The sequence below is a fragment of the Armigeres subalbatus genome, chromosome 2 (assembly GCF_024139115.2).
Source record: "Armigeres subalbatus isolate Guangzhou_Male chromosome 2, GZ_Asu_2, whole genome shotgun sequence".
NCBI classification, from domain to species: Eukaryota; Metazoa; Arthropoda; class Insecta; order Diptera; family Culicidae; genus Armigeres; species Armigeres subalbatus.
In genome coordinates this window covers 159,095,850-159,112,607 of record NC_085140.1, presented here as the reverse complement: position 1 = coordinate 159,112,607, position 16,758 = coordinate 159,095,850, and the positions used below count along the sequence as shown (strand labels likewise).

The following is a 16,758-nucleotide window of genomic DNA, read 5'->3' as shown; positions in this document are numbered from 1 at the left end:
AATTGAAGTAGAGATTCCTGGCGAAATGTTTTTCGCTGGTTGCATTGTTCCGAACCTGAAATGGCAAACGAAAGAAGATAATAATTGTCAGTTTAGGGAAGAATTTATTGAAGAAAAATATTACCATTGTTCTTGCCTTTGTTCCAATTTGCACACTGCGTAGCCGAGCAGAAAAAAAAATGACTCCCAATGTTCGTGGCCTGCTTCAGCGGATTGCCTTCTCCGGTTGCCGTCAAATCTCGCGTCAAACAGAAAGCCTCATTAACGTTATATTATTATTATCTTTTTCGATTTTCTCCGTGATGCACGATGCAAAACCGAAACGACGTCGCAAGGTGAGGGAGAAAAACAAACAGACAAACTGTCAAAACGTCAAGAGGGGTAAGTCAGCGCTCGTAAAATATTTATATGTATAATGTAATTCGTCACCCACGAGGGGTATTTTCTTCAAAATAAAGAAGAAGACATGGTGCCCGATTTTCTGATGGCTTTGTACCGGACATTTAGGTCTATGTATTCGTCAATGATAATACGTCAACATAGTTCTCTAATGTAACTATACTTCCATTTGTTTTTAGAACATTTAGTGCTTAAATTTTAATCATTGATAACATCTGAAAATTTTGTTCAAATTGCATATAAGCAATATACTCGATTAAGTTGAAAACCGGAATACGGGACTAGCGAAGTTGGATTTTTCTCGCAATCCGTACGTTAAACCCAACTTCGCTAGTGGCACGCTAGTCTAATTAGGGCCTAATTAGACTAGCGCACTACTAGCGAAGTTAGGTTTAACGTACGGACTGCGAGAAAAATCCAACTTCGCTAGTCCCCCATTTCGATTTTCAACTTGACTAGCGATATTTATTCCATTGCCGCAAATATGCATTATTTTTCATAAAATTTCATTGTTGAACGGTAAAGCCACAGACAAACAGACATAACACATTGAACATTTACCCATCAAATTCTTTGTCGTTCAAACACTAACGACATCTGTTGATTTCAGTCAGTTGGGCAAATCACGAACCAGATGGCGGTAGTGAGCAAACGTCAAACTCGAGCAAAAACGATGCGCGCGCCACAAGTGATCGATTGGCCAACTAATGATTATTTGAATTGACCAGTAAATCAGTGAACGATGGAAATTTGACGAATGTTATGTCTGTTTGTCTGTGGTAAAGCCGTCATAATTAAGAAATCCAATATCGTATTGTTTTACTATAAAAATACAATTCAATATATTTACGATACACTCTATTGTTTGACAAAAAAAGTGTATGAAAAAATCTCAGATTTTGTATAGTTACGATACTTAACAACCCGTACGTTCTAATGCGAAAACTTCATTAACAATTTAATGAATGGTTCATAACAATACATTCCAATGTATTTCTATAGTTGAAATTTACATTTTAAAGTCTGACTGAATTCGCTCTATAGTAGACCCTCTGAGGGTTCTTAATAGGAATTGGCTTCCCTATAGTCGACACCCCATTTGATTGTTATGTTCCGTTTCGAAACGTTCTTCTGCCCTATTGTGGACACCCTGAAATATTCCTATAATGGACACTCTCGTGTTTTTTTTATAGAATTCAAAAAATCATCTAATTTCACTTTCCTTAGCATTACCAATGCATGTAATCAAATCATAGGACTGTAAGGTAGGTTCTCCCGATGGAATTTCATAGCAAAATGTTTACAATGTGCTGTAATAATGGAAAAATGGCTGGAGGGTCCACTATTGGGCACTTTGCCCTATTTATTTTTCTTGTACCGAGCTGGGTGCTGCGGATAGAGCTGCTTTTCTGCTCTCAAGCGAGTAGAGGGATATTTTGAGATAAATCCCCTAAACAAAATTATTTTGCAGTTACTTGGCTGTCAAACATTTCCCGCTCTTCGAATTTCTCTTTCTATGTTGCATGGAGGCGCATAAATGCGGTAGACTCTACATGACTTTACGATGGTTTACAAACATTCCTGCTCCAATCAGCTGTCGAATATCGTAAAATTTCGTAACAAGTGCTTTTTATTTGCATTCCTACTAATTTTCAACTCGAAATATAATGTGAAAATATTTATTACAAATAATACAAAACTCAATTTAAGTTTATTTTTATTTTTTTCCCAAATAATAACAATACTTATCAATATAGGATCTGAAACGAACATAACCACAATATTCAATGTTTGGCTCCGGCACAATAGAAAAGTTTGGCTTACGAGGCGAACCGGTCCAGGGCCGAAAACCTCATTAATAAAGATAAAAAAAAAAAAAGTTTGGCTTCAGTTTGACAACCAAATCGATTCTATTCGCACCATCCAGGTACCGAGAGTTTCCGCAGTGCTTGCTCTATCCCCTTGCTCTCCTATATATTTTATGCTTGAATTCAATATGTAGCCCATTATATACGTTTGTAAACAATGGAGCTTTCACTCACCTACACATCTTCACGTAAGGTCTTTCAATGTGTGCAGAAAAGCTCCGCGAAGCTGGATGCGCTTCAGCCATTTTGTTTTTCCTCCCAGTATTTTACCGCGGACGCTCGACTCGGCTATGTCATTCTGACAGTTCTCGTTGCATTGTGTGGAAGGCTTTTGTTGTTTCTCCGCTCTCGAGTTAGTTCGTCACATTTTTGACAGCTCGTTGGCTTTTAGTGACTAAAGTGTATAAATTTTCAAACCGATTTAACGCAGTCTAAAACTGGTGCAATTTGTGTTAAATATGAGCAGATATAGCAACGAGGCCATTTGAAATTGGTGAAATTGTTTCTGGAATCGTTTGCTCCATAAATTAATAAAATTAAGACGTTGAAAAGTGGTGTGAAAACTCCACTCGGAAGGGGTCGATTGGCAGTCGTGGGGAAGAGTCAGTGAGGAAGAAAAAACTCAGCAAGCCTAGAATTTCGACTTGTTGTTGCTTGGCAAACACCATTTTCAATAAGAGACGGTTACTTTGTTAGTTCCTCCGGCGGAATACGGAATACAACCTTTCTTGGGAAGCGGAGTCCTTAAAAAGCCATCAAAATTGAGGAAATCGAGGAAATTGTGGAGACCGAGGAGGTCATCCTCTCTCCCGATGAAATGCAACACGAAGAATATGAAATCACCTCGGTGCCCATCGAAACTACGACAGTGCAAAACGTCGTAAAGCGGGCCGACATACGAGACCTGACCCGGGAGGCGCACTACCAGACCAAATTGCTGCAGCAGGAAAATGAAGGTAGGACCAAACAACTAATCTAAACCGTCGCGATCCTCGTACTGTTAGTTTCCCGCTTCGTAAACAATAATCCTTCAAAAAATCTATTGCATAATTTGTCAGATATTACAAGTTTCATTTCGACTTTTTTGATGTCGCTTCTGACCGTCCGTCAAATGTCAATTTGTCATTGTCACTTTATTGTCCACCGAATTGCAGAATTTCGTTTCGAGCTCTTCATTTGATAGGGAAATGTAGCCTTTGAACTTAAACGAACTTGGTATATTAAATTGCACTCAAATAATTTTAAAAAGGCTGGCGGAAAAGAATTTGTTACGCATTAAAATTTTTGGCTTTGCCCGACTTTTCTGAGTGACATTTCGCTATTCAACATGGCGACGTAGCAAAGACTGCGTTTTTTCACGAGAGCGAGCAAAATTGCGTATCAAGTGCTCTCAATTGATTGGTAACATAAATCATGCTTTCCAAACCATATGTAATCCAAATCCTATTTAAATTCGCTTGGCAGAGGATCATTAAATTTACCTTCGAAAAATTTGATATTTTTCTTGAAAGATTCAGATTTTATTTTTTCATATAAAACAAGCTGTCATTTATGTTACAACAGTGTGAGTGAGCTTCCAGTACAAATATAAACATCGTTTATTTATAGGCATGCCACACACAAACATATACAGTAACCAGTGATGCCAGTTTTAAGCTTAGGAGATATTGTTGTTTTAAATATCATGTTAAAATTTATACCAAATTTTCAAAACTGTTAACAAAGATTCAAACGTCGATTTGATGAATCTGAGAGCACTCCCACGCAATCCAGCACCATAAACAGGTAGCAGAGGCCTCCACGTATGTATTGATGGTGTTGGTTTGCGTTGGAATGATCTCAGATTCGTCTACAAAAGATTTCTCGCTTAACTTTTCAAAAGGACCTAAGTAACATTTTTTTCATGATTTAATTTGAGTACTGCAATCAAAAGCTTTCATGTTTTTCTGTTGATTGCGCTATTCAAATTAATTCATGAAAAAAATGTTACTTAGGTCCTTTTGAAAAATTAAGCGAGATTTGTTTACAAAAGCAGATAAGTCGTTTTGAAGATTTGGTATTGAAATTGGGTTTTTTAATTTTGAAAAACATGTTTTTTTCATTCATTCGATAGAACGCCTTTTTCTGAGTCACGACATATTTTTTTCACGCTCATTGACTCATAGATTTTTTAAATCCATTTTAAACGTTTTTCGGTATTTGACTGCTTGGCAGTTAGCTCACAGGTTGACAGCTCGACCCATAGAGGTTGCTGACGTTTACTCATCCTTCTCTTTCAAGCGCATGACGGGAAAAGGATTTGTTTTCATCGAGAAACGCTTCGGAAGCGTTTCCCGATGAAAACAAATCCTATCCCCTCCGTGCGCGTGCAAGAGAAAGACGATCAACGGCAGCAAGCCTTATTAGTAAAGTCAAGTTAGGGGTGTTAAAAAATACGCGAAATTATTGTTTTTCGAAATTGATTTAAAATATTTCCCTTGCTCTAAAATTCCATTGGATTTGGGCTAATTTTTATGATAGATTCAAGATTAAATCTAATTAAATTAAATTAAAATTAATAAAATTTGTAATAATCTCAATACCCCTAAAAACCCAATTGCCAAAACTTGGATTGCACCCTTTTGTTTAGGACACCATCTCAGCTTACAATAAAGCGATTGATCCAACTTGAAAATCTTTAAGTAGAAAGGTTGCATCAAAGACACATCCGCAAATTGAACGTCGAATTACGTATAGTACGATTTAGGATGCAAAATTCGACAACATTTTGTGCATGAACATTTCGGATGGCTAATTGCCAAAATGTAGGCAATTTCTTGCAAAAGTAAAATTTCAATATTGATGGAAATATTTTTTTAAATAGGGGGAAAGACGACTTTGGCAGGTTTTGTTCTATTATTGGCAGGGGGGTTTTTGTCGACCAAATTTTATGAAATTTGGCCACAATATTCTTTGGTATGCAAAGAATGCTTAGGCCAAATTTGAGCCTAGTCTGTCATAAAAAAACCCCCTGCCAATAATAGAACAAAACCTGCCAAAGCCGTCATTCCCTCTAGTTAAATGCATTGCATCAATTGTTAACAATAGTTGTATGAATATGAAATCTTAGAGAGTTTACTGATTGCTTCAAACCAAAATCCGTTGAAAAAAGTAATTGGCTGAGTAATTGGCTCTTACTTTACGACCTCTTTTTGTGGCGGTCTCAAGTTTGAAACTTCAGAATCACCCCCTTTCTTACCAAAGGACGTAATTCTATATAAAAAAGAGTGTGTTTCATTGGAAGCAATAAAATGATGCAGAATCAAATCACTGGGCAGCACTGCTCTGAAGCTTTTTGGTGGGGTTTGACTTTTCTTTTCATATTTTCATTCACATGTGTAGCTTGATTGTGTGTGTGCTGCAAGCTGAAGATGTGTGTTTGTTTTTTTACTTATTTCCTTTTCGTTGACACTTCTCGTTTATGTATACACGCACACAAACAATATTTGTTTTCGGATCAACTGTCAAACTCCGGTTTTCTGGGTTTTCGACTTTCGTTTGTATGTACGAAAAACTTTCATCACATTGTGCTTTCATGTTGGGTGAGCTTTGGGTGGCAGATCTGTTCTGGACAGATTTGACAAAGGGCCAGCGGGCGGAAGCGGGGTTTCGTTTTTTCGTTTTTCAAAAAACAGTGGGTTCATGACTTAGTTTTTTGGCTTAAAATCAGTTAATTACCAGTACGTTCTGTCGTAATGGCATTTTGTCTATAGTTAACTATTCATCTATATCGATGTTGAATGTTTCTGCAAAATGTGAAATTTTGAATATTGATAACTCGCAACTCAACTTATCTAATAGTCAAAGAGTAAAACATACTTAATGGTTAAAAGTTTAATGTTTTAACTAAATTAAATGACCTATCTAGTAAAAATCAATTCAGTTTAAAATGTTTTTGTGGGTATTAATTCTAGCATGATTTTTGAAAACGTCGTATGTCCAAAAGAGAGACTCTCTTTCATTACGCTCTCTTTCACTAATATCGAAGCTAATTTTGCAATTCTCGGGTACTTATTCAAAAGGACGTATGTGATTTTGTAAACAAAGATTCAAACGTCGATTTATCCGATCTGATGGCACTCCCACGCAAACCAACACCACCAACAGATAGCCGAAGCCTCCCCCTATCTGTCTATGGTGATGGTTTGCGTGGGAGCCCCATCAGATCGGACAAATCGACGTTTGAATCTTTGTTTACAAAATCACATACGTCCTTTTGAATAAGTACCCGAGAATTATTGCAATATTTCCACCTCAGCACGCTAAACAAAGCTATTTTCTTTAGATCTCTGTGAAAAAATCCGATGTAAATTTTTGTATGGCTTCGCAATAATCAAAAGAGAAAGTAAATGAAGAGAGCCTCTCTTTTGGACTTAAGACGTTTTCAAAAATCACGCGAGAATTGTTAAAATAAGTTAATAATTTTACGTTACTATATAAATATGTACTATTAAAAAAAAACTGTGTTGGAGCAAAATTTCAATTTTAAAGCTTTGTGAATAATATTTACCTGTCAAAAAATACTTCCGTTTGTTTTTGAACATGTTTAACCTGTTCTTGTTCCATTAATGTATTTGAAACTAAGAGTAAAATAGTTTCCTATAAAAATGTTTAAGTAAAAGTTTAAAAAAATCTATTCATTTTTCATCTGGCAATCAGCCATAATAATAAATTTTGTGCTTTGCGCTTACAGCTTATTGCTCATTCAGTACTTCCACAGTACTACGATATTTCTAAGTCAAGTTACCATTGCATTCATATATTATGAGGCTAACATGATGACAGTTTTATGCTCATGGAAGTCGAGAAAGTTTCCTAGACCAAACTGAGAATCGAACCCAGCCACCTTCATCATTGTCTTACTTTGTAGCCTCACATCTTACCACACGGCTAAAGAGACATACAAAACCCAAACTGTAGAACGAAACAATTTTTCAGCTCAAGAACTTAACTTCCAACCGGCTTCTAGTGCCGAGGACACTGAGGGCTCCGACCAGGAACATACCATGGGAGAGCATAATTTCAGTACCGAGCACGAAGGGGATCACATGGACATGGAAGGCATCAGTCCAAATCAGTCAGCAATTCGCAAACGCCGTGGCAATCTCCCAAAGCATTCGGTAAAGATCCTGAAGCGGTGGCTTTATGAGCATAGATACAACGCATATCCGAGCGATGCGGAGAAAGTCACCCTTTCACAGGAAGCCAACTTGACGGTATTACAGGTAATAGTTTTAACTAATAATGCAAGAGAGCAGTTTAATAAAAAATCAATTCTTTTTGTAGGTTTGCAACTGGTTCATCAATGCACGTCGTCGAATTCTTCCAGAAATGATTAGGCGAGAAGGCCACGATCCCCTGCATTACACCATTTCTCGACGAGGAAAAAAGTTGAACAGTCAGATGGCTACCATGCAGGTCCAAAATCCAATAACTATGAGTCCTGCATCGGAAGTTATCGTTGGAGCTACGGAGGAGATTATCGAAGAAGAAGAGGTAATCGAAGAAGGCGTTCCCAACATTATAACTTCCAGCATTGGTCAGCAGTACGTTCAGACACCATCTGGGCTGGTTAAGGTGGAGGAAGACATCGACTTTGAGGACCACATTATTTATCGGTTAGTAACACAAGTTTAATTGTCACTAAAGTGTGTTGTGCACCAAGAAATTTCACTCTCCAGGTTAATTAATATGACCTTATTCTCTTCAAAGCTATTCGTATAACATTCATTCCTACCGAACCAAAAAACCCATATTAAATCATGTAATCAAGAAAAGAAAATATTCAAAACGCAAGAAAATTCAAGCTTTAACCAAAATTCAAAAGAAACGTTTCAGGTTGTAGCCCAATCTAAAAACTTATTGTCCTTTTGTCTAAACTGTAATATCAAAGCTTTCTAACATTTGTTATCTTTCAGATCTGACGAGAGCAATATCGAATACGAATATCCAGAAGAAGAGGAGGAAGAAGAGTTGCAGACAGAGCAGACAGAATGGGATGGTATCATTCGATATGCCAATGACAAAGATGAGGAAATTCCCGAAGAGTAAGTTCAAGACAATCCATAATTTGCCAAATATAATGTTTCAAATGATACTTTCATTTCAGGATCACAGAAGAGGAAGTAATTGCTTCGGATAGTCCCGAGTACTTCACGGCTACCCAAACAAATATCACCACTCTGCCACAATTGCCAACCTTGAGCACGGTCAACACATCAGGTATGTAGCATATACATCGCGTTGAAAATGAAATGTGTTCTTGACTAGTGTTTCTTTTCTGTTTTGTGTGAATAAAAAAATCTAGTGCGGGCATCCACGACAACGGCAACGCATATCGTTACCAACCCAGGTACTACATGCATGATTTAACTGCACGCACTTTCTAAAATAATTTCGTCTTATTTTTTCATAACGGGATTACTAAAGAAACATTTTTTTCACTTCTCTTGCAGTTCCCGTTGGATTGTCCAGGGTACATGTGGTGTCCTCCTCGGCCAATACCAGCAACGTAAGTAGCCCGATCGTGGCGACGGTCAAATCGGCGGGTGGTGGCACGGTTGTCACGAGTCAGCAAGCCTTGCAAGTTAGCAAAACGACGACGGTAAAGAAAATCATCACAACTCCGGTGGTGGAAACGAGCGCCAAAACGATAACCCCCATTACGACGTCAACGGGTACTACTGCCGTGCTAACGGCGATCAACTCGAACATCAACAATAATAACAACAACAACAGCAGTAGCAATAACAACACCACCCAAGCCAACTCACAGCACACAACGACAGCCGTCAAAGTCAAAGGTTGGTTTATTTTTATTTACATGCTGTACTAAGTGTAAATTGTAAAACCCTTGCTTAATCCATCTAACTGTGTTGGTGCCTTTCTCACGCAAACAATTCTAAAAAATATGAATGAGTGTTTTTTAGCGTGTTTTGTGCATAAAAAATAGTGCTTTGGCCAAAACTTCTGATTTCATACTCCGATCCGGCCAATTTTCAATAGCAAACAATTGGATAAGACTCGTCGAATGAAACCTGTTGCGAGTAATTCGGACAATGTTAAGTTCTCAAAAGTATGTCTACAAAATTTGTACACATACACACACATACAGATATCACCTCAAAGGTTGAACCAGAGGTTATTATAAAAAGTTGCGCAAAGAGTGAAGCCAAATGTACCTAGTAAGCCAAACGCAAAAACTAAAATGTATCATATTTCATTTGGTTCAGAAACAGCTTATACAATACACGTCCGCAATAAGAAATTCATTTATTCGCAGTATAACGTGGGTATCGAATTAAAAAGCTATAAGCTACCAGTACACTGTTTGTCATAATGACAAATATTTGTTAAGTTAGCTTGAAATCCACGTCGATTTCTAATCATCTTGATGGATGTCCGGATAAACTTAACAAATATTTCTCAATATGACAAACAGTGGACTGTGGGAATTATAAGAAGCGAACACTCAAATGAAACCACTCGAAGGCCGGATAAAAATGCAAGCTTGTCTTCGTTAGCAGTATAAGCAGATCCTCTTTGCGCAACTTTGCTGTCAGACATTTTTGAACGAGTAAACTTATTGTTTTCTTCAAGAGAATTGGACGAAGGTATTAGAGAAGTTAGTTTCTTTCAAAATTCAAAATAAAAAAATAACTTAATTGAAATGAATTGATTTTTTATCCATCATTAGATACTTACTGATACTGCCGCTGCAAGCATAACTGTTCCATCTTTGCTTGAATTCCTATCTATATGGGACAGTTATGCTTTTATTTATAGTAAACTTGTTTGTACTACAGAAAGGAAATAAATCTCACTAGTGAAGTTTAATCTGAATAATATTTATCTTGGCTCTGAACTTTAGCTCATTTACTAATAGAATACCTTTTATTTTTCTTGCAGGAGTCATTCGAGACGACAAAGACCAGTTCAAATGCCTCTACCTGTTGGTTGAAACGGCAGTAGCAGTCCGCCAGAGAGAAAAAGAACAGGACGATGTGCACGTTCTCGGCAATTAAAAGCGACAACCCTTAAAATATTATTTTATCTCCCTTCCTCCTTTTTTGTCTTCGTCATCCGTCGTCCGTTTCCTTAAAGTCGAGAATATCACATTCAATCCCCATTATTCCCTCGAGATCCCTTTCCCTATTAGATCTAAACGTATAAGCAGAGCAAGATTTGTTATTTTTTCTAATGAAACATAGAAAAACACGAAAATCCTGAAAATGAGAATTTTACTGTAACTTCGTAAGAACAAATTTATGCTAGGTGATAATATGATGTAAATCTACGTACGCAAAAATGAGTGCAAACAGAAACTTACACACAATTCTGCAAGCAAAACACACACAAACACAAATTTGTATATAACTGGACTATATACACTTACACTAATCATAAGGCGTACGCAGAATAATGCAGAAAAAACATTATTACGAAGGATCAGAAAAGCAACTCTACTATTAATCGTAACTATTACTAACTAGTTCATAAAACAGAATAGAAAAACACAGAGAGCGAGCGCGTGATTTCTTCTATCCGAGCGAATCGTGTTTGTTTTAATGCCAATCACTTTCCAATTTTACATTTCTATTTTAATTAGTTTACACATTACTCTCTTAACTACAAACAGAATCGATAACGCTAGAAATTGAATAAAATTTGCGAAACAACATTACATGCTTCAGGGGTATTCCAATTCCATGCAAGTCGATCGATACTCTTACTATAGTGAAATTGGTTGATGGTCTATTGGCTTGCACAATACTCCAAATATATGAAAAAGCTCAACGAAATTCAGAAAGCAAGTCTACCTTTAAACAAAGTCAACGCGTCCCAATCGCAGTGCTGTGGCACATCGTTATTCGAAAAGGAGCAGTCACGAGTGGACGAGATCAGGAAGTTGACTGTCCTGAATTTCTTCCACCGCTACCTGTGTTAGTGTTCTATGTACGTCGATAATTATTATTTGTGGACCTGGTAAACCATTTTTTTTAACGTTGATTTATAGCGCGTGTAGTCATTACGGATCAAGAAACATGTCATTCGGGAAGCGATAATAGTAATACTGTATCAGTTCCCTTTATTTGTTTCTATTTTTTTTCAGTTGTTCAAACAATGTGTAAAGGATAATAAGTTTGCATATCTCTCTTCATTCTGCATTATTAGCTAGCTAAGCTATAGATCACGCATCTTCCCTTTGCGCAATAAATTTATTTCTATTACGCAACGCGATTTGGAAAGTGTGGCTTATTTGCGGACAAGTCACAACACTAAAAAGGGCCCTCATATAGCTGTTCCTTGTACTGTTTATTTTTTCGCGTTGAAATGTGCACGTTTGCCCCATGTGTCTAATTTTATTTACTTATTTATAGAATTATTTGAAACCCGATAAACAGTGAATTTTGGTATCGTTGGAAGAAAATGGCAAAACTCTCATAAAATAAGCACATTTTATAAATAAATGTAAAAAAGTCTATTCTATAGAAATAATCAAAAATTGAAATAAAAACCCTCACGAAAAATTTAAATCTCACTGTTTTTAATTTGGCAGCTTTCCGAAATAGTCAAAATGTGCAAACAAATCTCAAATAACTTGCTTCAACAATGCTTCAACTTAGAATTTTATTAGCATTTCCTCAGCTATTATTTAAAAGCTTTCTGTGCGCGCCATTATTGAATGAGTATGTATCTTGTGTGGCAAGTACAATGGATACGCTATGCCCAGGGTGTCGAACATGCTTCCCACCCGAAAACATCCTAGACCGGACCGCGAACCAAACTCGTCATCTCCGGATTGGCAATCCCACGCCTTTGCTCGCAAGGCTAATTGGAGACCACTCAAGTAACTATTTTTAAGAAATGCGCGGTTGAGCATGATCAAGATTGACCGCTCGCGATTGCTACTTCATCATCAGAATGGAAGTTTGGAATGTAGATAGGTTTGTTGTTGCAATCGTTTTGATGAACGATTCGCAAAAAAAGTTTATATGATTGTACAATAATTGTTAGTCCAACACGAGGATTGCTACACCCTCCGGGTGCAAGAAAACGATCTCAAGTGGGTTGGTGAACGAACTCAACTAAAAATAAATTTTCTTGAATAATAACATAAAAAATAAAATACAATAAACATACAATCTAGTTTTCTTCCTCAACAAACCTTTTCCTGCTATTTGTCTTCAGACTAGCGGACGATTCTAAACAAACAATTAATTTAGTTTCAAACAAATCTAAATACGAAGAAACTATCGAGGATCAAACTTACGGTAAACAACGGTAGCACAATTCTCAAAGACGATGACTCAATTGAGAGACAAACAAGACGATGATTTTTTTTTATTTATCATCAGACTAAGGCCGGAGTGGCCTGTGCTGCACATAAAAGACTTCTCCATTCAGCTCGGTTCATGGCTGCACTTCGCCAACCACGCAGTCTGCGGAGGGTCCGCAAGTCGTCCTCCACCTGATCGATCCACCTTGCCCGCTGTGCACCTCGCCTTCTTGTTCCCGTCGGATCGTTGTCGAGAACCATTTTCACCGGATTACTGTCCGACATTCTGGCTACGTGCCCGGCCCACCGCAGTCTTCCGATTTTTGCGGTGTGAACGATGGATGGTTCTCCCAACAGCTGATGCAACTCGTGGTTCATTCGCCTCCTCCACGTACCGTCCGCCATCTGAAACCCACCATAGATGGTACGCAACACTTTCCTTTCGAAAACTCCCAGTGCGCGTTGGTCCTCCACAAGCATCGTCCAGGTCTCGTGTCCGTAGAGAACTACCGGTCTTATAAGCGTTTTGTAGATAGTCAGATTGGTACGGCGGCGAACTCTATTCGATCGAAGCCTCTTGCGGAGTCCAAAGTACGTACGATTTCCAGCCACTATGCGTCTCCGAATTTCTCTGCTGGTATCGTTATCGCAGAAGGTTGCGGGTTCAATTCCAGGCTCGACCCTTTCATACTTTGTATTTCTATCTTAGTTCTTTCTGTGTTTCACGTTCTACCAAAACGATTCCTACTGTTATAATCTTCCACACAATCCCAAAACCTCCCGTGGCACCTATGAGAGGTCGTAGAGTTCTCTGCATCTTTCTTAAGTAGGTGTCCAACTAACCATCCTTCCCCTTCCCCAGCATTCGCAAGGACGTGGCCAGGACAGATCTTGACTATTGGAAAGTTCAATGCTGCCATCTAAGAGATAGTGATTAGTCCCAAATCAATATCTGAGGTAACGGATGAAAGTAATGCTACTCTCATACAATAGTCTTGGCTTGTACCACCTACGAATTTGTGCGAATTGCTCAATGCTAATGGTATCGTTATCGGCGGTCACCAGTGAGCCCAAGTACACGAATTCTTCAACCACCTCGATTTCGTCACCACCGATAGAAACTCGTGGTAGGTGGCTCACATTGACCTCTCTTGAGCCTCTTCCTATCATGTACTTCGTCTTCGACGTGTTGATGACTAGTCCAATCCGTTTAGCTTCGCTTTTCAGTCTGATGTAGGCTTCCTCCATCCTCTCAAAGTTACATGCCATGATATCAATGTCGTCGGCGAAACCTCATCCTTCCAAACCTTGGTAATCACCCAATGCAGCGCTCTAGCCAGTGCTTCACCACCGTGTTTAAACAGCTCTCCTGGTAGTTGGTCAACTCCAGGGGCTTTGTTGTTTTTCAGCCGGCCGATCTCCTCCTGGATTTCCTGGAGATTCGGAGCCGGAAGTCGCATGTCCTGCGCGCGTGCTCCTAGGTTCATTACCATACCGCCACCGTTGTCTGCCATATCGCTTAGGTGCTCTTCGTAGTGCTGCCGCCACCTTTGGATCACCTCACACTCGTTCGTAAGAAGGTTCCCGTTTATGTCCTTACACATATCGGGCTGTGGCACGTGGCCCTTACGTGAACGGTTCAACTTCTCATAGAACTTTCGTGCGTTATTAGCGCGGTACAGTTCCTCCGTCTCTTCACGGTCTCGATCTTCCTGCTGGCGCTTTTTCCAAGACGATGAACCGTACCGTAATAATCTACAAACGACAAATTCATAATAACTACATCACTTTCGCTTACTCACAAACAAACACTTACTGTACACTAATAAAAATCCACACATTTTTATTGGCAAAAATCTAAAGAAATTTACAAATAAATTTTATGTGTGTGTTAATAATCCCCCGCTATAGGAGAATCCACATAAAGGTTATTAGTTAATAACGGTTATGTGTGTTTCCACATATGTGCTATGCGAATTCACATAGCCGTTATGTGGAAAATGCTATAGTCAAAATTTATGTGTGCCACACATAATGGATATGATTGGATTTTTGTCAGTGTATAGCAAAATTCTAACAATTCACAATCATACAATAACGGACATTATCATTTAACATGAAGGATCCAACTTTGTGGCAAATCTCATCAACATCTGTGATGGCCGTTCTGTTTTCTCTCGCTTCTGCTTCAATTAATTCGCTAATGTTTGTGTGTCGACGGTAAGCCAAACAACAAAATGGAGCGCGTTAGCTGCATCGCTCATCGCGTGCGTTCGCGCTATTAACCCTTTCAGTTCCGTCGGAATTACCCACGGCAACAAGGATAAAAAATCAATCGCCTAAGTTATGGTTAATTTGTAGACACAAATAATATCCACCCATATTCTTGTTGATGCGCATTTTCGTTTTTACCAGCAAAATGTTATGAAGAAATGTTTCGAACGAATCAATAGCGATAAACAAGACTTTACCACCTTTCGTATGCAACTTGTTACCGGAAAATCTGTTAAGGATTACTATATGAAAAGTGTTGAATCCAAAATCTAAAGTAGTATCGTAGTCCGTGGAAGCACAAACTGCTAGAAAACGATATTATGCATCTCGAGATAAAATAGAATACTGCGGCTTCCTGCTGGTTGCTTTTCAGGTAATCGCAACGGTCACTAAACACAACAGAGTCAATAAAAATCACACCAACCGTATGTACTTCTCATGATAAACACTCTCCATGTACTCAGTGACTCCGGTTGCCTCTCACTAATGCAATCGAACACTGCTGTCATTTCGCGAAAAGCACGTGGTTTTGTTTTGAGCGGGAAAAATCTGCCTATCTTTTAACACGGCGGCTATCTTGACGTTTACTTTCGCAGTCGAGCCTGCGAGTGTAAGACCGCCGCAGCACTCTAGAAAAAGATAAGCGCGACAATAGTGTATCACAAGCATAATCAATCCAAATTCGAAATTGCTACATAAAGTATGGTCCTTCGAACCGGATTGTTTGATGTTGGATATTGTGTTCGCGATTTTGTCTACGTCGGTTTCAATTGGCAAAGTGGAATTAAGTGTTAAGAACAGTGATAAGAACTAAATGCATATGCATAAAGCATATGCGAACTGTGAATAGTGAACGTATCGAACAATTACTTCCGCGTACTGTGTAGTTATTGCGAAACCATAGTTGTTGGTGCTAACGGTCGCTGATAGTGTGCAATCATCGAAGCCATCTTGTAACCTGCGGCTACAAATGTTATTTGCAGCTCCTCCGCAAGCGTTAGATTCCCGTCCTTCAAGCCCACCGGGTAATTCATCCATGCTATACTAGCGAGACTAACCATCTCACTAATATGAATGGTGAATAAAGTGAGTACCGAAATGAGTTACATACAAATGTCACTTTTCAATTTATGTACAGTGGTTTGAGCGTGAGCATAAAAAAGAGAATGCTCGTCAATTTCGTTCATCTGCTCTCCGGAGTCGCATGAGAGAATGGTTGCCAAATTAAAAAGAACAACGCTAATTATTATATAGCTCAGCTTCATCCCGGAACAATTTAGTCTGTCCGTGACCTCCTACGGGAATAGAAGTGCGCGTCGGATAAATAAGTTAACTTTGATTGAAACCAATTAATGGTGAAGATTCCTATGTAGTGCTAGTAAGAAGTGATTGTGTGGTCGAAAAAACAAAAGCCCTAACTCGAAATAGTACGGAAAAGAACAATAGTACGGAGAAGAACAATAGTACGGAAGAAGAAGTACATTGAAAGTTTTGTATTGTAGTACGGTCAGAGTTATAAAGACCACTTCTGTTGAAAAACCATAAATTTGTAATATCGACAAAACCAACGAGAAAAAGGTCCATTCGGTGGCCTTTTTCTCTTTCTTTACTGCTTGACAGGGTGGTGATCGCAGATACGACGTTCGGTGGCCTACTGTAGCGCACTTGCATCCCTCATCAAATCGAGGTCTGTGGACAGACTTTGGGCATTCCTTCGCCCGGCCATCTCGTCAATCCGGTGGCTAAAGGCCCGATCAAATCGCCATCGCTGTGAACACCGCGTGCATCGAGCCAGCGGCGGCCATTCGAATCCATCTACGCCACTCAGTAGGCCAATTCGAGTACGACAAGCCATCCCGCAACAACCATTGTCCCCTGTCAAGCCCAGGAACGGCGCGA

At 38.8% G+C, this 16,758-nt stretch overlaps 1 protein-coding gene across 4 annotated transcripts; it reads left to right on the top strand.

Moving 5' to 3' along the window:
- Window positions 1-2,563: 2,563 nt before the first annotated feature.
- Window positions 2,564-11,842, top strand: LOC134211088 (transcription initiation factor TFIID subunit 1-like). Of its 4 annotated transcripts, XM_062687694.1 has the most exons (9): window positions 2,564-3,223; window positions 7,245-7,531; window positions 7,593-7,924; window positions 8,019-8,144; window positions 8,225-8,353; window positions 8,416-8,528; window positions 8,614-8,658; window positions 8,762-9,109; window positions 10,215-11,842. In XM_062687694.1, the coding sequence occupies exons 1-9, from the start codon at window positions 3,085-3,087 to the stop codon at window positions 10,328-10,330; spliced, it is 1,635 nt and encodes a 544-aa protein (XP_062543678.1). In that variant the 5' UTR covers window positions 2,564-3,084; the 3' UTR covers window positions 10,331-11,842. The 4 variants fall into 4 exon arrangements, with proteins under 4 accessions (XP_062543678.1, XP_062543679.1, XP_062543680.1 ...); XM_062687695.1 differs by lacking the exon at window positions 8,614-8,658; XM_062687696.1 differs by lacking the exon at window positions 8,019-8,144 and having other exon boundaries at window positions 2,565-3,223.
- Window positions 11,843-16,758: the final 4,916 nt, after the last annotated feature.

Bases quoted from the DNA above. Each gene is read 5' to 3' on its own strand.
- LOC134211088 (XM_062687694.1), top strand. From the start codon at position 3,085: ATGCAACACGAAGAATATGAAATCACCTCGGTGCCCATCGAAACTACG. The intron at 8,354-8,415 runs GTAAGTTCAAGA...CTTTCATTTCAG, and splicing joins GATGAGGAAATTCCCGAAGA to GATCACAGAAGAGGAAGTAA. The intron at 8,529-8,613 runs GTATGTAGCATA...AAAAAAATCTAG, and splicing joins GAGCACGGTCAACACATCAG to TGCGGGCATCCACGACAACG.